Raw genomic sequence first — 24756 nt, 5'->3', positions numbered from 1 at the left:
GCATACTATAAAAAACTATGGAATTAAAAATAATGGTGTAAACTTACACATCTTTAAAGATCTCCAAGCTATGCTGTAAGGTAAGAGAGTAGATCGCAGGATGTGAATATGTATGATCCTATTTACATAAGTGGAAAACGGAGGAAGAAATAACCCACAGGACTATTTCTGCAGTTACACACAAATGCAGAGGAAAGCCTGAAAAGCCATCTGCTAAAATTACAAGCCAGCAGCTCACGTGATCAAGGGACGGGTTTGGGGGAGAGCCTTCCACTCTATCTGCAGTATTTCCTCTTTTACAAAAAAAAAAAACACATTCTCTCATCTGATGGCATCCGTCTGTGTTGTTTTAATTTAAAAAGTCAGGAGGAAAAGTCCCCCATCATCATCACACACCACGGGTGAGTGAGAGGGGAACAGGGGAGCGTTCTGGGGGGTCTCGGGGCAGGGCGGGGGCCTCGGCAGGAGGAAGGAGGGAACCGAGGACCCCTACGGGGTGGCTCGGTCAAGGGTAAGGAAGGCGCCCCCGTGAAGGCAAGGAGGCGACAGAGGCGGCTGGTGCTCACTTATTCACTCAGTGACCGTGACCGTGTGTAGCTCCTGCTACACGCACGCGGGACTCTCCCGGAGCTGGGTGCAGCCGAGGTCAAGGCAGGTGAGGCCTCTCCTCCTAGGGAGTCCACACTCCCGTGCACGGGTCTGGGGCTGCAGGGGTCGACGAGGCAATAAAGGAGGAGGCACACACACACCGAGTGCCATGTCCATGCAGAGGGGCCGTCGGGGCAGCGCAACAGAGAACATCACGGATATTCCAGTGGGCGCTCGGGAAAAGCCTCTCCGAGGAGGTGACATCGTGACGGAGGCCCCGATGACCGGGAGGACCAGGGCTCAGTGCAGTTTTCTCGGGAACAGAAAGAAGCTGCAGGAGGGGCAGGGAGCGAGCTGGCCGCAGGGGACACCAAGGACAACACCCTCTGAGGCCTCTGGGTGTTATTCCAGGCAGCAGAGAAAGCCTCTGCAGCATCACCAGGAGAGCCCAACTGTCAGGCTCCCATGTAAAAAGCACCATTTGGGTTTCTTTATGCAAACGGCCGACTCTGGCTCCTGCATGAAGGTTAGAAGAGTCAGGACTCCAGGGAGGCGAGGACCTTCCGGCACACCCACCAGGGGGAAAGTCAGCCAGAGGGGAGAAGGTGGCACGCCTGGTAAGGGCTGGGCGTGCGGCTGAAGTCCGGGGGTTTTGAGACCAGTGTGGGTGGACCCAGCGCGCGCAGGGAGAGCCAGCCTGCACCCCCAGAGAATGGACCAAAACAGCGGGTGCTCAGCCGGCCGCACAGGACCGAGGTGGAACTCGGGAAAAATGACGCCCACACCTGCGAACTCCTGAGGGCCCAAAAGAAACCAGGCCACCCCATTTCAGAGGGATTGATTTCAAGGCTTAAAAATAATGCCTATGATTTCACCGCTGCCTCCTGCCACCTAGTAACTCAACACTGAACAGCTCTCCCTAAAAACCTACAAAACCTCAGGGAGGGCAGAACAATCGGGAGGCCTTGAATGTCCAATGAAGCAGAACCGAAGCATGCAAAAAAAAATACTCAGGAGCACCACGCCAGAGCGTCCAGCCGGGAGATCGGCGGCCTGTCCCCTCACCTGTCTGCGGCGGTGTCTTCACTATACAGCAGAGAAAGAAAGAAGCGAGCATCCCGTGCCACCACGAGGCGGGCGGAGAACTCGATCTCCTGGTGGACACGCTCTTGCGCAGCCTCCCTGTGGACGGGCGTGAGCATTGCCCTCGGCCACGGCCCAAACCCCACGGGAATGAGAGGCACCGGCGTGCCGGCTCCCCTACCTGAGCCGCACCACACTTCGGCCAGGTGGCACTGGCTCTCGCCGGGCTCCTTGCACAGGTCCACCACGTCTCTGCATATGGTTTCCGGGGTGACGGGCACCTCTGTGAAGTGCTGCTCGCTGTTGCTGAGGTACACGGTGAGGAACATCTGGGCACAACGACAGAAAGCACAGCGGTCATCGGGGCGCTCCGCACCAGGGCCGTTTTACTTTGGGTTCGCCTTCAGTTTTTCTTCCCCCGCCCCCCGACCCCGGTTCCGTCAAGTGCAAATGTTCAACAGAACGGCCTGGCTGACCCCTCGCCCACGTGCTCACGCCCGGGGAGGGATCTGGAGTCCCTGCCCCTGCCCTCGGGAGCAGAGCCAGCAGAGCCCTGGTGTCCAGTCAAACCAGTCCACGTGAAAGGTCAAACTGAATCATTCCCTGACATTTCACCTGTGCGCCCTGCCCACCAAATGCTTCCACGGCTCTCAGTGTGTGTGTGCCAGACGCACACTGCACCTAGGGCTTCCCGGCAGTCCTGTGCAGGGGCCGGGGTGTCTCACCCACACGGGTCTACGCACAGCCCCTTTCGGAAGGGCGCACAGGAACATACCGTGCTGCCCCTGAAGGGGAAGAGCGCCCCCCAATGTGTAAGCCATGCCATGTATCACCTCTTCAAAACACTGTATTTTAAACCCGGAATGTTTTAATCACGTTAAATACCTACTGAAGGCACGGCTTCACCAACCTGGTGTAAGAAGAAATGATCAGCTCCTATGCTACCCACATCTGACCTTGCAGATAAACATTCAGCCAGCAGAGGGCTGACGGGAATCCGAGTCTCCACTTCTTGCAAGCAAAACTAGTCCCCATAAATGTATATAATATAGACGGTAACCCAAAAAATTAGAAAACTAGAAGGTAACCCAATACAACTGGAAGGTAATCCAGAAAAGTCACGACAGTGGATTCTGTTGAAACAATAAATAAAACAAATGAAAAAAACAAACACACACCCACACACACACACACACACACACACTGTAGTTTCCCTGTATGAGGCCAGCAGCTATCATTACCCAGCTAATGATATCAGGTTCTGCACATTCTGATACATAGTTCTAGGCCTCGACTTGGCCAACAAGGCAGCACTTTAAAACTGTTACACAAAAATTGCAAAGAACTGACAGAAATAACAAAGATTAACTAAGCACACAGAATCCCACCTGCTGCTGCTCTGGCAAAATATTACAGCCTATTTAATGAGGGAGGTAACAATTTACACTTTAGTATGAAATAGTACCTTGTCTCCTCTATATTCCCCACTCACACCAAAACTTTCTTTGAAGCTGAACACTTCGATAACAGTAACTGTTTTCACTGTAAATATGGGACTTACAGCAGTATTTAATACACAGTCTGCCTTCCAAACACACTGCACCAGCAAACAAAAGGCCCTTATTCCCGAAGGTAAGGGCACCCCACCTGCCAACGTCACCGCTCAGAGCACTTTCACACACTGTCTCAGAAACAGGTGTTTCTCAGAGAGGCAAGACGGGTATTATTTTCTCTTTATAAATAATAATAATAAAGGACTCAGAAGATCTACGTGGCTACTAAAAGGAGATAATTAGGGTACAATTTTGTTCTTCCGATCCATCCTCTACCCTTTAAGCTGTCCCTTATAGCAGAAAAATATTGGGTTGGCCAAGCAGTATGTTAGGGTTTTTTCCATATGATGGCTCTAGTAGCGCTTAGTTGTCTTTAACTTCATTTGAAACAATTTTGTTAGATTGTATTGTGACAGCTGTCGTATCAGCATGCATTTTAAAAAAAATTATCAAAATGGTGCACTTTTAACTTCCGGCAAGATGGAGGAATAGGTGAACGCACCTTGCCTCCTTGCACAACCAAGATTAGAACAACAATGATTTGCAGACAGAATATCACTCAGAACTGACAGAGGATTTATCTGAATGGAAGTCGGACAGCCAAGAAGTTGAAGTAGACCCGTACATCCAGACTGGTAGGGGACGACGAGCCGGGCGGGCGCGGGTCGGCGGCGCGCGGAGGTCGGGGAAAATTTGGCGCAAAATCAGTGCGACAGCCATCCGGGGCGCAAGAACGCAGCAGTGATCCCTGAGTACGCAAGCTGCGACTGGTGGACCCAGTGGGGCAGCGATTATGGACCAGGGCAGAGCTCGCAGCCCAGGATCCCAGGCAAGGAAGGGTCTGAGCCCAGGAGAACGGAACTACCGCCATTGTTCCCTCCCGCCCCCGCCCCCGCCCCCACATAGAACGTCACAATCTAGCGACCAGAGTGGTGAACACCTAAGGCTCCGCCCCCCACGTAACAAGAGTGACCAGACCAGGAAAAAAAAAAAAAAAAAGAGGAGGAGAGACAGAGAAAGACATAAGACATGTTTCTAACAGAACAGATCAGTCCCCCAGGACTCATCCTTTTGAGCAACCAAGAAATAGCCAATCTATCAGATGCACAGTTCAAAACACTGGTGATCAGAAAGCTCACGGAATTGGTTGATTTGGGGCGCAATTTAGATGAAAGGATGCAGGTTACCATAAAAGAGATGCAGGAAGATACGCGGAGGAGAGCCAATAGTGAAACGAAGGAATCTGAGTCTCAAACCAATACAGTGGACCAGAAGGAAGATAGAATCAACCAAACAGGAAAGAATGGAGAAATAAGAATTCAAAAAAAATGAGGAGAAGCTTAGGAACCTCCAGGACATCTTTAAACGTTCCAACATCCGAATTATAGGGGTACCAGAAGGGGAAGAGGAAAAGCAACAGACTGAACACGTATTTGAACAAATAATAAAGGAGAACTTCCCATTCTGGCAAAGAAAGTAGACTTCCAGGAAATCCAGGAAGCTCAGAGAGCCCCAAAGAAGTAGGACCCAAGAAGAAACACACCAAGGCACATCATAATTACATTAGCCAAGGCAAAAACGAAGGAGAGAATCCTAGAAGCAGCAAGAGATAAGGGGACAGTAAGCTACAAAGGAGTTCCCATCAGACTGTCAGCTGATTTCTCCAAAGAGACCTTACAGGCAAGAAGGGGCTGGAAAGAAATATTTCAAGTCATGAAAGACAAGGACCTACATCCCAGATTGCTCTACCCAGCAAAGCTCTCACTTAGAATGGAAGGGAAGATAAAGTGCTTTTCAGATAAGGTCAAGTTAAAGGAGTTCATCATCACCAAGCCCTTATTTTATGAAATGCTAAAGGGACTTATCTAAGAAAAGAAGATAAAGAAAAGACATGTATAGTAAAAGGACAGCAAACTCACAATTATTAACAACCACATCTAAAGCAAAACCAAAAGAAACTAAGTAAACAACTAGAACAGGAACAGAACCACAGAAATGGAGGGCACATGGAGGGCTAGCAGCAGGGGGGTGGGAGGAGGAGAGAGGGGGAAAAGGTATAGAGAATAAGTAGCATAGAATGTAGGTTGAAAATAGATAGGGGGAGGGCAAGAATAGTACGGGAAATTTAGAAGCTAAAGAACTCATAAGTATGACATATGGACATGAACTAAAGGGGGGAACGTGGGAGGGAGAGGGGGTACAGGGTGGAGGGGAGAGAAGGGGGGAAATGGGACAACTGTAATAGCATAATCAATAAAATACATTAAAAAAATGGTGAACTTTTTGTTGCCATTTGAATGTTGAAGATGGAAGAAAATACGCACCATTTTCAGCATATGGTGCTTTATTACTTCAAGAAAGGTAAAAATGCAGCTGAAACACACAAAAAAGATTTGTGCGGTGTATGGAGAAGGTGCTGTGATGGATGGAATGTGTCAGAAGAGGTTTGTGGAGTTTTATGCTGGAGATTTCTCGCTGGACGGTGCTCCACGATCGGGTAGGCCAGCTGAAGTTGGTAACAATCAAATCAAGACATTAATTAAGAACAACCAGCTTTATACCACGTGGAGATAACCAACATACTCAAAATATCCAAATCAATAAAATTACTGGTGAAAATGAAAAATGTGTCCTTTATTTTACAGGAAAAAGACATACAAACCTGTTGGCCAGCTCAATATTAGGAAACACTCTATTTAATCACAGCAACCCAAACTTGAATAGAGATCTGGTCTTTTAACTTCTGTAAAACAATAGCTTCATTTATTTAAAAGTATAATTACAAATACAACGGGTGATGCATTAAAAAAATAAAAAAGGAATTATCTTCTGGAGGGTGGACCTCTTGTCATTCAGGCTTCCCCATTTAGGTGAGTGTTCTAGGAACCCATCTGGATCAGTGCACCAGCTGGTGTTGTTGTGAGAGGCTGCGTTTGGCTTCAGTGAATTTTTTTTTAAGACTCTTTTCAACGCCTTTGCCCATTTCACGATGGGTGGTTTACAAGTGCACCTGCCCACACCACACTGAGTGTTTAGCAGCTTTTGACCAAAAACAGCATGACCCTTGTGCTCCACCCTCCCTGTTCACTCAATCTCCCTCTCCAAATGACTTTGTTTGTTTCCCTGGGTGAAAAAAAGTCCTCAAAGGGAAAAGTTTTGCTGATGTGGAAGAGGTGAAACAAAAAACAGCGGAAGCACTAAGAGGCCTCAAAACTGACGAGTTCAAGAACTGTGCTGAGCTGTGGAAAAAACATCTCGACAGGTGTATCGCATCAAATGGAGAGTACTTTGAAGGTGACTGAAGTTTCAACACGTAAGAATAGATACACCATTTTTTATAATAAATCCCTTTTGAGCCCCCCCCCCACCCCTGCTCATAAGAAGGATGAAAGCTGTGTTCTGTTTAAGGTCACTACTCCCCAAAGAAGCCACAGAATTAACCCTGGAATGACCGGAAAGTACAAGAGCCGACCGCACTGCAGCCCCTCCTGTGTGAAGATTAGCTCCACGGTGACTTCAGTAACTGGACTGAAGTCCTCGGTGCTGGGCCTGCTGGGCCAGCTGTGACATTGCTGCAGGTTCCCAGGCAGGGGACTTGGGTCCTGACCCCAGATTTGTTAATAATTCCTTAGACTACCTTAGGGAACTAAGGTCACCTCCCTGAATCTCAGCCTCCTCGTCTTCAAAATAAGAGTCTCCAAGCTCCCTAAGAGCTGCCACTTGTTTCTGCTAAGCGATAGCTTCACTTATGTAAAAGTATAATCACAAGTACAAAAAACCCGATTCGGCGTCAGAGTAAAAGCCACCGCCGAGCCCATGGGTTGGACGTTGGCCACTCAGGCCTGAAGTGTGGACCCGAGTGAAGGCAGTGGGAGGAGGGCAGGGGCAAGGGGCAGATCCACCGGGACAACAGGCTGTGGTGATGACTGAGGGTGGGGACCAAGGGGCGTGTGCGAACCGAACAGCCCGGTGATTCGTCAGGGAAGAAACCAGGTTGCTCGGTGTTGTCGGTGGGGCGGGGAGAGGGAGAGGCTGGTTTGGATCTGCTGCCTGAGCCTGCCCCCCCCCCACGCCTTCACCCACTCCCTGCCCAGCCCTCATCTCCCACCAGCGCCCTGCCCTGCGCGCTCTCTGTTCCGGCAGCGCCCTGCTCACCAGCCCTCACATGCCAGGCACAGTCCCCTCTCGGGGCCGGTGCACCTGCTGCTGCTCCATCTGCGGTGTTCTTCCCTGCAGGCCACCTGGGCTGGCCCCCTCCCAGGCACCTGCTCGGTGAGGCCTTCCCGGGCCACCCTCCCCAGAGCGCCAGCACCACCCAGCCTCACACGGGCGCCCACACACACACACACACACACACGTCCCGCCTTCCGTCTCCGAGGGGCACAGCCACCACCATATTATCTCCGTTTAGTCACTGCACTTACTTCACTTGTTTCTATTATCTGTCTTCCCCCCACCCCCCGGAACAGCCCAGGGCTTTATTGTGTGTCCTGGGCACCACGGCTGTGCCGGGCACGTAACCAGCAAACAGGAAGCGTCTGCTCACGGGTAACGAGTTCCCTGGCTGCGGCCGCACCTCACGGGTTCGCCTCTGGCCAACGTGCACACCGAGTCTCCCCTCGGGTGTGCAAATGGCACAGCGAGGAGTGGAGCCACGTGCCCAGGGAAATCCGTGTGTCCTCCCTCCCTCCTGCAGAAGCTGACATCACACTAGTGTCCCCCAACAGTCAGTTCCCAGGCAGAACTAATATTCACGGCGCGGCTAGGACAGCAGCACACGGCACAGGTTCAGGAGAGGCCGAGAGCGGGTGGAGAGCCAGCCCCCAGGGAGGGAGGGAGGGAGCCGAGTCCTCCTGCGGGCCCCAGCCAGCTCCCTCCCTCTTACAGCCCTGCCACTCCCCACCGGCCAAACCAGACCAGCAGCCAGTTGGCCTGGGGAGCAGTTTATAGAAATCGGCCTCCTGGGGCACAAAGCAGGTGGGGAGAGGGGGAGGGTGGTTCTGGAGGGCGAGCCAGAGCTGCTCAGGGGAGCAGCTCTCCTGGATCCACGCTCCCACTCAACGCCCCGACGAGTGGTCAGACAGGGCCCCTGAGCAACCAGACGGGGGGCACAGGCCCAGCGGATGTCCCCAGCGGAGGAAGCAGCAAACAGAGAGACCCGGGGGAAGGGCCAAGTGAGTCACACCAGTGGAAGAGAAAGGCAAAGGATTATAAAGACATCAATTCAAGGAGGCCAGACCACGCAAGACCTCACAGGCCCCTGGCCCTCAGCTCTGGTCGGGTGGACAGAGAGTTGCTGACCAGAGGCTGACCCAGTGGTCCGGGAGGGGGACCGAGATTCTGCGTTTCTAACAAGCCCCCCACCCTGCGTGATGCTGATGAGGCTGGTGGTCTGAGAGCCGTTGTTCCAAGGCCAGACCAAGAATTTGGATTTTAGTCGGGGAGGTCAGGGGAGGCAGACCTTTAGATCCGTGGTCTCCGGGGGGGGGGGGCTTCTCTCCGGGGCGATGGAGATAGATGTTCGGGAATGCATGAGCACGGTTCGTTACCTTGTGAGCACTCGGAAAACTGCTGAACCGCACACTTCACGGGGTGAATTTTATGCTGACTTGTATTGCCACTGAAAAGGCCCACTACACGCTTGCTTATGTGACAGGAAGAAAAATCTCTTAGGGAAAACAAAACCTATGCAGAGACCAGAGAACAATGTAGTGCTACCCTGTAGGTAAAATGGAAACTCAGAAACAGGGAAAAATCAATGGGAGCTAAGACTGGAGTTTCAGCAAAGAGGCATAAGTTAGTGGCAACCGTAAAAAATCACCTCCAGTATCCTTGCTTCCAAATTGCCAGCTTTTCCTGACACTGAGTATTTGTATATGCCCGACAGCACCATGTTCCAAGAACAGACGTGACTTCATCCGCCTCTTCCCCCTACGGAAGCAGAAGGGTTCCCTCGGAGTGAACTCCCCTGGGAAACAGCTGTGAGAAACGGGATTATTTCCTCTGACTCAAGCTACACACGTGTTCCTGGGAACTTCCGAGCTCAATGATTTCCATCGCACGGAGTGCGGCCACAGTCAGATCAACACGATGCCTCAGCCTCTACAGACGGACTCTGCACCTTACAGGACGCGGGTGGGGGACAGTCACTGCCGGGGCCCCTGAAAACGCTCGTGCATGTCTAGCGACAGGGCAAAGGGCTTTGCTTCCCTTGTGAGAATGGGCACCGGGTCAGCCCTTCCCGGGGATGTTAACCCGTGACCCTCTTTCCAACTTGTAAATCAGGAACTTCCTTTTTTTTAAATAGTACTGCGGGAGAAGAGATCCGTCAATCAATAAACCACCAAGTACATTAAAGAGCAGAGGATGTAACAGACAGATAAATCACATACGATAGTAGAAATGACAAAGCCTAAGGGGGAAATAAATGTAAATTAAAACAAGGAGGTACCATTTACAACTATTAGCTTTAAATTAAAAAGTTGCGCTCCAGCAGAGAGAAGACTGTAAAAAAGTGATTCCCTCCAGGACATGATGGAGATACATTGTGGAAAATCTCAACACAATGGTGATACATTGTTTGAAGCCCCATTTGTAAAGCAGAATGAGTCATGTATCAAAAGCCACATGGACACCTCATGACCTTACGTCTGGGAATTGATCCCAAAGAAATCACTGAAACGAAGAAACACTCTCAGTGTCTGAAGATTTTCACTCCAGTGTTAGGTCAATGAAAAGTAAGATGGAAAACTAGCCAGCAATGGGAAAGTAAGTTCAAACACATTTACTGGAAGGACTTCAAGGCAGCCACCAACTGCTTGCCACAAGCACAGTGTTAAAAAAGGGGGAAGATACAGTGACAAGGCAGAATAATGAGTTGTATAATATAACCATTTAAAACATATGTCCCTATGACCTGACGGTATAAAAAACGCAAATGAAATCGGGGGCAGTTGGAGAGCAGATGTCACTTTTAAACCTTTTAAGTCTCAACATTAACCTAGTTTTACAATAATTTCTAACTTGAAAGTACACTTAACATATAAACTGTGAAAATATGTCATCAAAAATGGTAAAAGTGATTATTATTTGTTTCTGCTTCTTAAAAGGATCGATCTGAAGAGAAAGAAGATTCTGGAAAAGATAAAACACCAGCTGTAAAAAGTTGTGCCAGGCAACCTCCACACACTTTGAACACTAATTCATGCCCAAGTCACGTCTGAGTAAAGACTTGCCCTTCCAAAAATCCAAAGTCACAGACGACTTTCATTTAAAAAAGAACGGACCACAGATTTATTTTTAAGAGTACTGTTTTCACAGGATACACATAGTCACTGGAGCCATAATGTTATGCTATTAATAAGAGTGATTCATTTTCAAAGAAGCATTAGATTAAAATGTGGGAGACTTTTCCAAGAAATTAAAAAAAAACTGGCTAAGACACTTACAAGAAATTTACTTTGTGTCAGAGGCTCAAGTTTATTCCTTTGACTTAAAAAACCACATGACGTCCAGCGAAAGAAAAAAGGCACCGAGGGTAAGGTGTTCCTGTCACAGAAAGGAAATCGGGCTTTTCAACGACACCTTCGGGGTTCCGGTTTATAAAACCTCAACTCCCTCAGGCTCACCTCAGAGACAGAGAGACACGAGAGGGGGGAAAACTGTCCTTTGGAGAAGAATGAGCAACCTGCAAAAGAGCGACACAAATCCTGCCCAAATCTCGCCAGCCTCAGGAGCAGAGCTCGCCACAGGGACAGCCAGGTGAGGACGCTGGGAGTGACACCAGAGAAAGATCTGGTGGCCTTGCGTGCAGGGAGAAGCACCCATCATGCGCCGTGCAGGGAGAAGCACCCATCACGCGCGTGGCGGCTGCACGCCCACACGGCTGCGCCCCTGACGCAGGAGGGCCCAGGATGCGCTCGGACGGCGCAGCTGCCTGGCTTCCCACAACCCGGTCAGCACTGCGTGCGACACAGGAAGGGGTCTGACCAAGGGACGACGAACAAAATGAAGCCAGAGGCGTGGATCCACGGAACAGACTGACAGGTCTAAGGGGGCGGGGGCTGGAAGAGATCAGCCAAGGAACCCAAGCGCACACCCGCACAGCCCACGGCCACAGCCATGTGGTGCGGGGGGGGGGGGGGGGGCAGGCGGGAGGGGGGCAGAGCGGGGAAAATGGGGGACATCTGTAATAGGGTCAATAAATATAAACAAAAATCATAACATCAGCCAAAGCTTCTTTTGCTGTCTCAGACATGCACAGCCATGCACCCAACGGTGGGGGGTGGCACTGGAAGGGGTTACAGACAAGGGGCGCATCGCCCCAGCCTTCCGGAACTTTCGGGCCCCTGCCCCTAGCAGACCAGGCGGCCATCCCCAGGGGTCACTGCACACCGGCCAATTTGGCTCCACCCAGCAGGAGGCGAGGCTGCTCCGCTGCCCCAGCCTGGGCTGCACTCCTGTCCCCCCAAAGCTAAGAGGCGACCCCAGGAGTCTCTGCAGGGCCTCCCTCAGGGACTCAAGTCCTTCCCAGCCTCCCTGATGATGACGGGCCCAACCTTCCTGCAGTTACCCGGGGTCGTGCTGAGAGGCCTCCTGACTTCTGCGCTGGGTCTCCTCCCTGGACTGTGCCCCCTGAGGCCACTAACCTGCCTTTGAAACCCTCATCAGTCATGGTGACCTCCACCTGCCCACGTCGGTGAAGGGCCACGGACACTGAAACCCACCGCCATGCGCCGTGAACTTGAAAGTCAGCCCCAGCGTTTCTACGAGCCAAACTGGAGTGATTTCAGGCAAAGTCATAAAATCATGGTCAATGATTTTGTTTTACATCAGAAACGACTGACTACATCAAGTCCTACGGACCAGAAATCAACACACAGAGTCTCAGTGCCAATTCGACCCGTGCTGGTAAAAATACCCACCACCCACGAAACACCCTAACAATTCACCCAGTGTCGTCTAGAGAACATCATTTTCTGAGACAACAGCCGTTCTGGGAAAAGGACGACACAGCAACTGTGACATGGCTACTGTCAGTGAGCGAAGGATTCATCCCAGACCTAAACACAGGGCGCTCTCAGAAAGCCGCACGCTGGTCCCTGGTGTCTGATGGATGGCACACCCCCTTCACAGACGTCAGCAACGGGCAGTCACCTCCCCCGAGACTTGGAGGGGCGCTATCCCACCATTGCCAGGCCCTCTGAGAGGTTCTGGCTCTGTGTCCCCCTCAGTCCCAACTCCTTAGTGACACCATCTGTCACGCGCTCACGCCCGCCTTAGGACTTGGCAAGTACCGTGCACAGGCCAGGCGCAGGGACCACGGTGATGGAGAAGTGGGCGCTGTGGGGGCGGGGAGGAGGAGAAACAGATGATGGATGAGCGAGCAAGTTACCTGCAGGGACGGGACAGAGAAGGACAGAGGTGACCAGAGGGGGAAGCTAGCCCCTCGGAACCCCCAGGGGAGGGCACTGAGACAGTGGGGCCCCTTGACCAGGAAGAAGGGCAGCCGGTCAGGAGCACGGGCCCCGGGCAAAGGGGGGCACGGCGGTGAACGGGTGAGCCCGCGCAGGGCCTGGCGGGGCAGGGGCACGGCTGCAGGCTTCTGCGTGAGGGAAAAACATCACCAGAGCAGGTCTCACAGTATGGTCCCCAGACCAACAGCGCCAGCATCCCCTGGGAACCTGCCGGAGACGGACAGTCTCAGCCCCGCTCCCGGGCCTGAGTCAGAAACCCCGGGTGGCGGCCCAGCCACCCCCCGAAGTTTGCAAACCACCGCACTGGAGGGTTATCACGATGCCGGGATGGACGCACCACGAAGCTCCATCTCTGAGTAGTCTGCCGTAAATAACGCAGATCATTAGTTGTTCCACTAGCAGATAACAGCATATACCAATCTGTCCAGAATACACTGGCAATGATAATACCAACAGTTAACCCAACACCAACATCGAAACATCACAGGTTCGTATATACTGGTATTTCTCTCTGCATACTTTGACCTTCAGGGCATTTTCATTTAAGAAATATTAGGACATAAGACTTATTTTAAATGGTCTGCTCCACCGTCACAGCATCCAATCACCCAATGGGAAACCCAATAAACCCCCTTTTCCTCTCCCTAGAGCAGCCCACCTGTTCCCTGCACCCTGCCGCTGGGGGTCAAAGTCACCTCTATCCTTTCAGAACCACTCCGTCCCCGTGACACTGCCCCCACCCCCTCCACGGCAGCCCCACGAGCCCCCACCAGAGGCAAACTTTCTCTTGCTTCTCTAACACCAGTCTCAGAGAAGCTCTCCCTACGCCTATCTTATCTGCCTTACTGGTCTGTAAATTCCTTTAGGACAAAGGTTTTGGTTCTTAAATGCTTCCTCCCAGTTTCTCCCCGCCCCCTGCAAGGCTATCTGAGGGTCTCACCCACAGCAAATCTGCAGTGCACCTTTGTTCACCTGAACCTCGGTCTGTTCGGAGACCACAACTTGACAGAGTACATCCATGTCACCGGGCATCAAGAAAATTTATAGCCCTGGCTGGTGTGGCTCAGTGGATTGAGCGCCAGTCTCCAAACCAAAGGGTCACAGGTTCAATTCCCACACACTCCCTGGGCTACACGCCGGGTCCCTGATAGGGGTTGCACGAGAGGTAACCACACATTAATGTTTCTCCCTCTCTCTTTCTTCTTCCCTTCCCTTCCCTTCTCTCTAAAAATAAGTACGATTTTTTTTTAAAAAAGATTTATAGAGAAATATGTGGTATAAAACTTCAACATTAAAAGCCAGGCAATGCCCCAAATGAAGAAAACACAGCATCTTGCTTATGTTGGGATAACTTAAGAAACCTTTTTTCCCCCTTTTCAACTATGCCTGAAGCTTGACTTAGCTAGACGCCAAACCCCAAATATATACTCCAGAGCAACTCGCTGTAGGCTACTCTGCTTTCAGTTCTCCATCGTAAGCAACAAATAAAATTAGAAAGTAAGACGTGGGCAGATACACTTAACTCGTTGGTTCCTGGCTCTACCCCAACCGTCCTGGATGTTTCACGTGGGCAGGCATTCTTCTAAACGGAGTGTCCCTGTTTTGTGGGTGTGCGACTTCCTGTACATCAGGTACTGTTCTGTATTTCTCCGTTTTTTTTTTAACATTTTATTTATTTGTTTTTAGAAAGAGGAAAAGGGAAGGAGAGAGAGAGGGAGAAAAACATCGATGGGTGGTTGCCTCTCGTGTGCCCCCTACTGGGGACCTGGCCTGCAACCCAGGCACGTGCCCTGACTGGGAATCGAACCCGTGACCCTTTGGTCCGCAGGCCGGTGCTCAATCCACTGAGCCACACCAGCCAGGGCTTCACTCTGCTTTTTACTTTTAGTCACTGAGCTCCATATTTTTAAGCTCCACAGGAGGTGCCATGAGCACAAGCCGTCCCTGGCTCCTAGCTCTCCCCCTCCGCCTCCCACTTGGTCACGGAAGTGTTACTCTAAGAGAAGCTTGAAGAAAGTTCAACATGCAATCATGGACCTAAATTTAAGTGAGCAAAAACTACCCTCACCCAAGAAAATCAAACCGAAGAACACTCACTCACCCCACTCAGTGGTTACTAAATCCCGCAGTGCCTCGGACACGGCGCTAAGCCGCAGGCGCACAAAGATGAAACGCACAGTCCACACCCCTGCAGGCGCACGGAATGACGCAGGGACGGCGCCAGCAAGTACACGCCCCCTGACGACTTCCTCCCGGGGGTCCGCCTGGCGCCAGTGAGAGGAGGTAAAGACCCTGCTCCCGTGCAAGGAGTCCCGTGGAGCCGCACGCGGGAGGATGAGTAAGACGAGCAGGCAGGGGACCATCCAGGCAGAGAAGCGTCCCACGAAGGCACAGGCGCGTGACAGAGCCTGGCACGTGTCCAGCTGGGCCCTGAAACGGCTGAAACGTGCAGGTGGGGGCAAGGCTGGACAAGGAAGAAGGGCGGGCTCTTCTCAAACCGTGAGCCACCCGTGTGCTGAGAAACTCGGGGCGTGTCTTTCTTGTTTGCATACACAGAGTCACGGCAACGTCGGATGACGCAGAGCAGGTCGCGGACGGCAACATGGAACAGGCTACAGCGTGCAGGGCGCAACCGCAAGCACAACCGCAAGCCCCACCAACAGCCCCGGCGCACACGTCCCCGGGAGCCCCTGCCAGGCCGCGCACGGATCCGCCCGGGCGCCACACGGTTCCGACGAGGCCGCGGGAGCAGCGGGTGAGTGGGGCTCCTCCGCCCCGGTAAAGCTTCCGGACTACTTAGGCTCCTCCGCGGGGGACTCGGGGCTGGGAACCCTCACTTGTTCGGTGTTCTCCGTCTTTTGATCACTTCCGCTGTGAGGCTAAACATTCTGGAGTGAAATCCACTGGGCTAGACGATACAGACACTTTGTATCTAACTACAGAGTTTACGGGGCATCTAGAATAATGTAACAGAAGTCAGTCTAGAAGAATGCTGGGGAAGAAAGAGACAAATTTCTGTTTCAGAAAGACCACTGGGACTGGATTGAATAGGCGGAGAACCGTAAAGGTAGGACAGACTTTACCTTTAAGCCCTAGAAGGACTACAACGGCCCAAGCACGAGACGGGTAGAGCGGAAGAGAGAGGAGGGACAGTGGCGCAGGGATGAGAGCTACGGGAGGAAAGGGAAGAACCGAAGGGCCGTGGTCGGCACCCCGGGCTCCCGCTGCTGAAAGCGACAAGCCAAACACCCGAGGAGGGTCCTCTCCCCTTTAATGTGACAGTGTTGTCCAAAACCGCTCCCACTCCAGGAACTCAGTAGGTCGCCCAGAGATGACCCCCACACCACAAACGGTCCAGCAGTCACCCTCCAGCTCTCCCCACGACGCAGAAGAACGCTGGCTCCGGAGACCGTTTCTAGAAGTCGAGTCAGCTCTCCCTTGGATCCCCGGAATCACTTGCTACTTTGTGCCTCTGTCAGTTAAGTGGAGACATCACTGGTTTTTTAAAAAATGGTCAGGGGACTTCTAGGAGAAAGCACCGGAAGCTTCCGCAGAGGTATGGTCATGTGATCAGGAGCATGGTGGGGGGTAAGGCATTGTAAAGGTCGCGGCTCCTTAAGGACCGGGTGTGTCCCATCCAGTGTCGAAGCAGCAGGTCAGAGAAGAGAAGGAGGCTCTTTCTCAGGCCCCTCAGGAGACCCCAGATGGTCTGGGGAGGATGCACCATCTGGGGTCTCCTCGGTCCCACAGGAAGGAGCCTATGGCTCTGGGGTGACCTCCCCCGAGGTGGGGGACTTGGGCTGCCCCCAACCCCGGGCAGGGGTTACTGTTCTTCTCTCTGCATGTTGAGAACTAGCGGCAAACAGTGTCGACGGAGTTCATGTCCAGTTCCTTCCACCGGCTGGGCCCCTGCATGGTAAGGCGATGCTTCCCCTCACTTCAGGCGGTTTTCTGGGGACGTGCGGGCAGCAGGCATCACCTCCTCCGTCCTTCCCGCACCCCCATAGCCCCTTCTCCACGCAGCAAGAGCGACCTTCTCTGATCAGTCAGCTTACGTCACTCTCACTGCTTAAAACTCCTCCAGTGGCTGCCACAGCCCCTCCGGGCCCCCTGTGCCCTCCGCCCCGCCCCCGAGAGCCTGAAGAGCCTGCCCGCTGTACCTCTCTTCCCCGGCTGCTGCCACCCCCCACCACCACCATGGCCACCAAGCCCTGCCTCACCGGCCTCCACGCGTCCTGCAGGCCCGTGCACAGTCCCCAGGAACTCTGCTTTCTGGGAAGGCCCCTGGCAGAGCTGCACCAGGCCAGCTCCTGCGGGTCACTCAGGTCTTGGCTGAACTGTCCCTTCCCTGGCCGTCCCAGGCCCATTAGGCTACTTCAACCCGACTTTCCTGTTTTCTTTCTTTATTTTCCAATCCCCACCCCACCCCCCTAGGTAAGGTCCCTGAATACTATCTTATTCTTGCTTGCACCCATGGCACTGAGAGCAATGCTTTCCTGGATCCATGGCACTGAGAGCAATGCTTGGACTACAGGGGACGTTCACAAACACTTGCTGACAGACGCTGTCCCCAAAAGGCCATACGAAAATAATCAACAGGTCAACGAGGAAGAATGAAGAACAATGATTCAGTGTGTGGTCGTTCAACACAGTTCCTAGTGTCTTTCCAGTAAGCACGTCTGACTACATGGAATCGCCGCCCCTTTCTACACAGACGGCCCTGCAGCAATGAGCGGACCGTGTCCCGGCGCCCCTGCCCGTGCGGGCACCCCTGCGGGTCACCGCCGCACCATCCCAGCCTCTGCAAATGGCTGAAGAATGACGCGGACAGTCTCCCACGGGTGCTTTACGGTCCCTTATCTTCCACATCCCCAGCACAGCTATTGCACTTCTGATTCTTTCTTTCCTACATCGTCACCACCTTCCAGCCCTGATGAAAGATACAAACAAAGACCAACCAACCCCCCTCACACTCCAGAGCTTCCCTTTCCCTGCAGAAGAGGGAGCGCTGAGGTCTCTCCGGAAGGTGAGCTCACCACAGCCAGGGCGGGACAGTCCCCCTCCATCACTCGGAATTGATAAGAGAAACATTTGCCAATCTCCTCCTCCGGCCTGGATTTCAGTACGGAAAGACGTCTCTGTTTTCCTTCTACTACTTCAAAAATAGAGCTAGGTCCGAGAAGCAACCTTTGAAGTCACCATCAGCCGAAAGGACACTGTCGCCACCGCCTGTCCCGTCGCGTACTGAGAAGTACTCCAAGGCAGGCACGGCCCTGGCAAAGAGTGCCCGTCTGCAGGAGACCCGGACGCCTAGCTTGGTGGGGCCGCGACACCAGGAGCAAAGTGCAGAGCCCGCTGGGCTCCGGGCGCCTTGTCGGCTGCGTGTGAACAAGAGGGAGACGCCCGTCCCAGGGCCTGAAAGGGGTCAGACGGGATGGCGGGCCTCATCCGCGGGCGGTGTCGGGCGCAGAACGGTGGGCCCTCGGAGGGGCTTCCTCACCGTCCCTGGGAGGGAAGTCGGAGCGCTGAGATTTCAGCCCCACCGGCCGACACAGACATGGTTCGTGCCGCTGGGGGAGACCAGCAAACTGTCCTGGCCATCGTCTTTCATGTCTCCTTTCTTAATTTACTGATTTTACAAAAGAGAGGGGTACAGAGAGACAGACAGACAGACATCGACCTGCTGTTCCACCCACATTGGTTGTTCCTTGCACATGCCCTGACCAGGGACTGAACCCGCAACCTTGACATACCAGACGGTGCTCTAACCACCTGAGCTCCCCGGCCAGGGCTAACCATTTTTCACTATCGCCACTAGCAGGTTAACCTCTATTCTGTGAGTTGTTAAGATTTTCTACTATCTTTTTAAACGTGTACCTTAAGGATTTTTTTTTTTTAGCTAAACCGTTTGAAATTCAAATATGGTAGTACTAACTATAAATTTGCTTCTAGAAAAAATTAATTGAAGTCTGCATTTCCAAAGTGAAAGTTCAGTATTTACTGGCCAAGTGAACATTTTCAGTGAAAATCTGGTTCTGTTATCTTCCAAATAAATAATGTGTTTTTGGATAAACTTTTATGTGTGGGGGGGTGGGGGGAGCTGCTAGTAACCACAGTAGCTGAGTTAGGGACGCTCTTTCCCTGTGCCCAGATCCAACATCTCTAGCACTTGCATCCGTCTGATAACTGTCTTTTGATAAGACAGCTGCCGAGTGCTTTAAGAATCCCGGCCTCCTTAATGCTCAGCGCTCTGGAAGAGTCGGTCTCCTAAGGACTAAAATCGCACGGCTCTCCCCAGCGAGGCCTAAAATGCCCCCGTCTCCCCCGCCACTCCACACTCCAACAGAAGCATGCATTTCATACCCAGCCTGCCATGGGTGTTTTCTTTTCTCAACTGCTGCTGATTACAGAAGAATGCTCTGCTCAGTACCTAGCGCGCCATCGGAAAAGAAGTATTTCAACAATGCTCGCCTCGATGAAGTGGCGGGAGCTGAGAGAACACTCTGGATTCCCAGGCTCTGGCACCCCGCTCTCCTCATCCTTTGAGACACTCGGTGGAGGAGGCCGGGGCGAGCTTCGCAGCACGGGAGGCGCCCATGACAACCCGGGCCGGTGTGCAGTTACCCCGCTGGGGCCGAAGAAGGGCTCAGTGTTCCGGTGGCTTTAGAAAGACTTTTTAAGGAGTGTCACGCACCGTGGTAGATTACCAGCAGATAAAGGTCTACAGTATTCCTTAAAAGCTCCAGAAAAGAGAGGTTTTGTTTTATTGTTTTCCCTGTCCCTGTGAGGGGGCGGGGACATGGAGAGGGAGAAGCAGTTCCTCCTAGGAGCAGCGTCTGCATGGATGACCCTCCGCGCCTCCTCCAGATTACTTTAATTTTTAAAATATAAGCAGTTGTACGTTTGTGCTGTTTCTTATAGTCTGATTTTAGTTGTTTATTTTTTTCTGAAATAGTAAAACAACAGAAAATTTTCAATGCTTTCCGGCTTTTAATTAATACAGCAGGAGTCCCTAGGTGACAAACTTCACTACAGTGTATGAAATGTGAGACACTGTGCACATTTTTTTTAAAATGTACGCTTTGTTTAGCAGCCTCTGGGAATTACAATTCTATAGAGAACCTGCCTTAAATTTTATTCTGGAATAAAACCTAAGCTAACTTGCTAAATTACTACTCAAACCACAAAAAGGAATTCTCTCAGCACATGGTATGGTCATAGAAATACAATATTGCAAAGCTGTAACTCTAAAGGTTTCCAAGTTCAAACTACGATTTCAGTTGGGAAAATACGTACAAATAAAGCCAGACTTTTGTATGACAGTAACACAAGTACTGAGGCATAAGTCAGCTCTCGGTCCATAGAGCCAAACAAGTTGCACAGTTACCTTCAGAAATATATCCATCTGCCCTGGCTGGTGTGGCTCAGTGGATTGAGCCCTGGCCTGCAAACCAAAGAGTTGTGGGTTCAATTCCCAGTCAGCGCACATGCCTGGGTTGTGGGCCAGGTCCCCAGTAGGGGGCGCATGAGAGGCAACCACTCGCTGATGTTTCTCTCCTCTCTTTCTCCCTCCCTTCCCCTCTGTAAAAATAAATAAATATTTTTTAAAAAAAGAAAAAGAAATATATCCATCCAATCGACCAGGTGCCAAACTTTTAAAGGTGCTACTGTAATGTCCCTTTTTTTGTTTTTTGTCCTAGGTTTCCAACATCAGAAGTGCACATAATCAGCTCTCACTGTACAGCATCATGGGATAACCGGAAAAGATTATGAGGCCTCATAGCACTGAAAGACAAACTGTCAGAAATCTTTTAAATTTACCATTTTTAAATGGCTTTTTACACTTTTAACACTTTTAAAACTGTTAAATCATAACCAATTCAACTGAGCTTTTTACAATAAGCTATTATTTTCTTGAAAAAATGTTATCTGTGTTAGAGCTAGATGATGACACTGGCTTAGGCAGAACACTAAATTAAGTCAGCAGAAAACGCCTTCTCCAAAGCATTAAGGATGAACAGGCCATTATTATGTCAATTTACAGTATTAATGTGAACACGAAGCTGCAAATAAGCAATTCGAATGGAAGTTACTCTTGGCCAAACGAAGCTCCTTTGTGCTCCTTTGTCAAACTGACTGCACTGTCAATACAGAGGCCCCCAGACTCATGTGCCCATTTGGATATAATTAAAATTAAATAAGTTCAACAGTCAGTTCCTGGGTCCCACGAGTCACACTTCAAGTGCAGTAGAGGTGGGTGGTGGCTACCATACTGGACAGCACAGAGAGAGACCATTTCCACCAGAGCTGGACACAAATGCCAAATACACAACATCTACCTCTGAGAGGTAAGGGCAAGTTCAGGTCCGCTGGCCCCCAATGTGGCACCGCAGAATAACGGGTGTGCATTGTGTGCAGGCTTTTTAAATTTACCATTTCAGCAGCAGGTAAAAACAGCGGTCTTTATAAAATCGTACCTAAAAAGAACAGTGAAGGCTTTTAGAGTTAGCTAAGCTCTTTCATAAAAACATAGTTTCAAGCCCTGGCTGGCAAAGCTCAGTGGATTGAACACAGGCTGCAAACCAAAGTGTCGCAGGTTCGATTCCCAGTCAGGGTACATGCCTGGGTTGCAGGCCACGGCCCCCAGCAACTGCACATCGATGTTTCTCTATCTCCCTCCCTTCCCTCTCTAAAAATAAATATTTTTTTTAAAAAAAACATAGTTTCACGGTAACACTTCACGACATGAAAGTAATGAAAAGAGATATCTGATATAACTTTAAGTAGCTGAGAGCTTTTGCTTTAAATAATTAGTTCTCTCTGACAGTGGAACACAAAGCCGGCGGCTCACGAAAAACCCGTGCCCTCCAACAGCAGACGAGCCCTTGTTGAGTGAAGGCAAGTAAGGAGTCACGTATGGGAGACCCATCAGTGTCTCCTCGCCGAGGGGTGGGAACATCGCAGAATCAGAGTCGGCGACAGCGGTGGCAGCTGCTGGACCCCGGGAAAGAGCAGCACACCCCCTCCTGCAGCACCCCATCATTACCTCTCCCGGGATGCTCAGCGCCGTCTACCTATTTTTAGCTAGCCTACTCACGTGCACCTTCCCCTCCTGCTCTCGGGCCCAATTATCACTTCGAGTCCCACGTGAGAGAGGAATCGCTTGATTTCCTGCCGCTGGGTGAGAAAACACACGAGCTCACTTACTTGCCCGTTTTTAATATAACGCAGCCCACGCTGCAAAGCGCTCCCTTCGGAACGCCCTTGGACGCAAACCAAGGGGCGTGCTCTTCACGCCCCAGCGCTGTCCACCTCAGAGTGGCGACAGTGCTCATCCCAACGTTAAGTTCAAGTCCCCACCCCGACAAAAACGCGTATCAAGGCAACGATCTGTATTCCGACATTGTCCAATGTCTCGTAGGAAACATAACGCATTTTCTGGTAAGTCAGTTAGGTTTTCCGAAGGAAATTCAAAATCTCCCTCAACGCTGAAATAAAATCCCTATCAGAAGCTAGAGGTGAGAAATATATTTAAGAAACGTCTTATTTGCAGGTACCCAAAATATTACAGGAGGAAGGCATATATAACATGAGCTTCCTAAATAAAAACCTATTTTCATAGGTTTGTGTACTGCCAAGAAGGGAAATCTCAACGTGACCAGTATGGTAAGTTCAGGAAAAGCTCTCACCCAGCACCTTTCCCAAGCTCGGCACTGAACTAATTACTGCATAACCAGTAACCCGAATCCTCACAACCACCCTAGGGACGCAGTACTAGTATTATCCCCATTTTACAGATGATGAAACTAAAGAACAAATTAAAAAAAGAAAAAAGGCCTGTGGTCAAAGAGGGGGTAGCTGAGCAAGTCCTGAGGGTTGGCCTGGCTTCAAAGGGGGTGCAGCTTGCCAGCACGCCGCACTGCCGGCCTCTGTTAGACTCCCAGAAAGGCCGTCGTCAGAAAGAACCACGCCGCTAAATTAAATACAGTCTCGAGAGCTACGTAACTTTCTACAAATCCCGACCATCCGGCGTGCAGTTGGGGGGAGGCGGCAAAAGGGTTGAGAAAGCCTACAGGACAGCCTGACATAAAACTGATCTTTAAGGAAGAAATCCCATGGCAACGGCCAACCCGTCTTGCTCCTGTCTGTAGGAAAAAGTGCACAGCCAGCCAACAAGAGTTATTCTGAGGCAAAGAAATGCAAATCCCAAGAATAAACATTGTAACGGCAAACTCCTTCCCTGCTTGCCTATAGTCTGTGCTTATTAGTCATTCGCATCACACACCTAACTTCGTATGAGCCAGGCGTTAGACCACCACAGGACCCGGACTTCCATGAACACTTTCAAGTCCCGTGGCTCCTGGCGAGACAAGAGATCCCGGACTAGCTACACTCAATGCTCAGTTCCAATAAATGCGGCTTGTTCCCTGCACGAGGGTTCAGGACCCCTTCCCGAGACACAAGGGGCAAGGGCCAGGGAACAGAATAAGTGTCCCTTGCGTCTGTGACGGCAAACAAAATGCGTGGTCCCTCCAACCCACAGACCGTGGAAACGTGAACGTTGCTTCTGCGTTGGGACAAATGCAGCCATGAGCAAAAACTGCAAGGCGCTCCGGCCTCGCTGGGCAGGGTGCAAGGGCGACTTCCTGGAGAAAGCACACTGCCGCAGACTCCCAGACCGGGCGGCCGTCGGAGGGAAGGGGCATTGCAAGCACGCCTCGAGCCTGCCCCTACACCTGTGGCCTGGCGGCCACGTCCGAAGCCCCGCGGAGCCCAGGGAAAACTCCCTAACCCTCTCCGGGCGAGCAGGCACGGGCGTTTCGGGGCGATCAAAAACTTTGCGATTGCATCTCACAAAACCCGTTTTCCAGAAAGAGACCGAGCGGCTTGGCTGCTACTGCAGGTACCAAGATGGAAATTCAATTAAAAGGAAAGCAAGGGCACGCTCTTCGGTATGTATATTTTACTCCAACGAAAAGTTGTTTGGTTTTGATTTTGTTTTGAAGACAAAGCAGTAAGGTTCTCGGTTTCCCTGCTTTTGACCTTCGAGAACTGCAAAGAGTCAGGACCCAGCCAGAGAGAGAAAAGTTTGAGTGGCTGCCCTGGAGCAGCTACGAGGACCCCCGTCCCGGGCAGGGTCTCCCCGCCCCGCCCGCCCGGGCGCGGGGTGGACACCCGCAGCGTGGAGTCGCGGCCGCTCCCCGAGGTTCCCAATACGTCGCCCCCGCCACGCGGGCTCAGGCCCCGGATGGGCTGGGGCCCCCCCGCCCGCGACCCCACACACTTCTGGGCCCGACGCCCCGACCCCAGCCCACCTGCCCACTTACCGGCATCATCTTGGACCCGAACCGCATCGAAGCGGGTGGCCGAGGGCGGCCTGGAGCCGAGCGGTGGCGCCCCGGGGGTCGCGGGGTGCGGGGGAGGGGAGCACGGAGCGAGGCCGCCCCGGAGGCGGCGGACCTGTTGCGAGGCGGCGGCGGGCGGCGGGCGGGGCGGCGCTGCGCGCGGGTCCGCACAGCCCTCTCGGCGAGCCGGGGCGCCTCCGAGCCCCGGGCCCACCCCCTGCAGGGCTCCGGCCGCGGCTTTGTCTCCTCGCGCTCGCGACCGCCGGGCTCCCTCCTCCGCTCCGAAACCAACTAATCCCGGGGCCTGGCCCCCTCCGGGCCGCGCCGGCTCCGCCTCCCGCGCCGGCCCGGCCCTCCGCCGCCAGGGCGCGCCTGGGGGAGGGGAGGCGCGGGGACGCGGGACGCGGGAGGCGGAGCGGCGGGCGCGCGCCCGGGCGGGAACGCGCCCGTCCCTTTCTTTGTGGCGGTAGCCGTGCCTTCGGGGGCGCGCGGCGCAGCGCCTGGAGGGGCGCCCCCCGGCGGAGCTGGAGCGGGTGGGTGCACACGGGAGGAGCAAGGGGCCGCCGCCGCCGCAGCAGCAGCTTCCGACTGTGCAAGGGGGCGAACATTTGGCTTTCGGGATCCCCGGGTCCGGCCCGGGCGCCTGGACCGGGCCCACCCCCCGGGCAGCGGGGCTCGGCCGGAGCGACGGGCCGCACGTGGGGGTCCTGC

The 24756-nt window shown here is 52.5% G+C and overlaps 1 protein-coding gene across 1 annotated transcript in view; it reads right to left on the bottom strand.

The window, feature by feature from the left end:
• The window catches only part of TP53BP2 (tumor protein p53 binding protein 2), a 51910-nt gene extending 27531 nt beyond the window's left edge, over positions 1–24379 (bottom strand). The window contains exons 1-2 of the mRNA XM_028531353.2: positions 24028–24379; positions 1853–2000 (exon numbers count right to left, since the gene is read on the bottom strand). Coding sequence (XP_028387154.2) covers positions 1853–2000; positions 24028–24054 — 175 coding nt within the window. The 5' untranslated portion in view covers positions 24055–24379. The remainder of the gene's footprint in view (positions 1–1852; positions 2001–24027) is intronic.
• Between the last annotated feature and the right edge of the window lie 377 nt (positions 24380–24756).

This window comes from Phyllostomus discolor, chromosome 15 (genome assembly GCF_004126475.2).
Source record: "Phyllostomus discolor isolate MPI-MPIP mPhyDis1 chromosome 15, mPhyDis1.pri.v3, whole genome shotgun sequence".
Classification (NCBI taxonomy): domain Eukaryota; kingdom Metazoa; phylum Chordata; class Mammalia; order Chiroptera; family Phyllostomidae; genus Phyllostomus; species Phyllostomus discolor.
The sequence above is the reverse complement of the archived record's forward strand: the minus strand, read 5'-3'. Positions and strand labels throughout refer to the sequence as shown.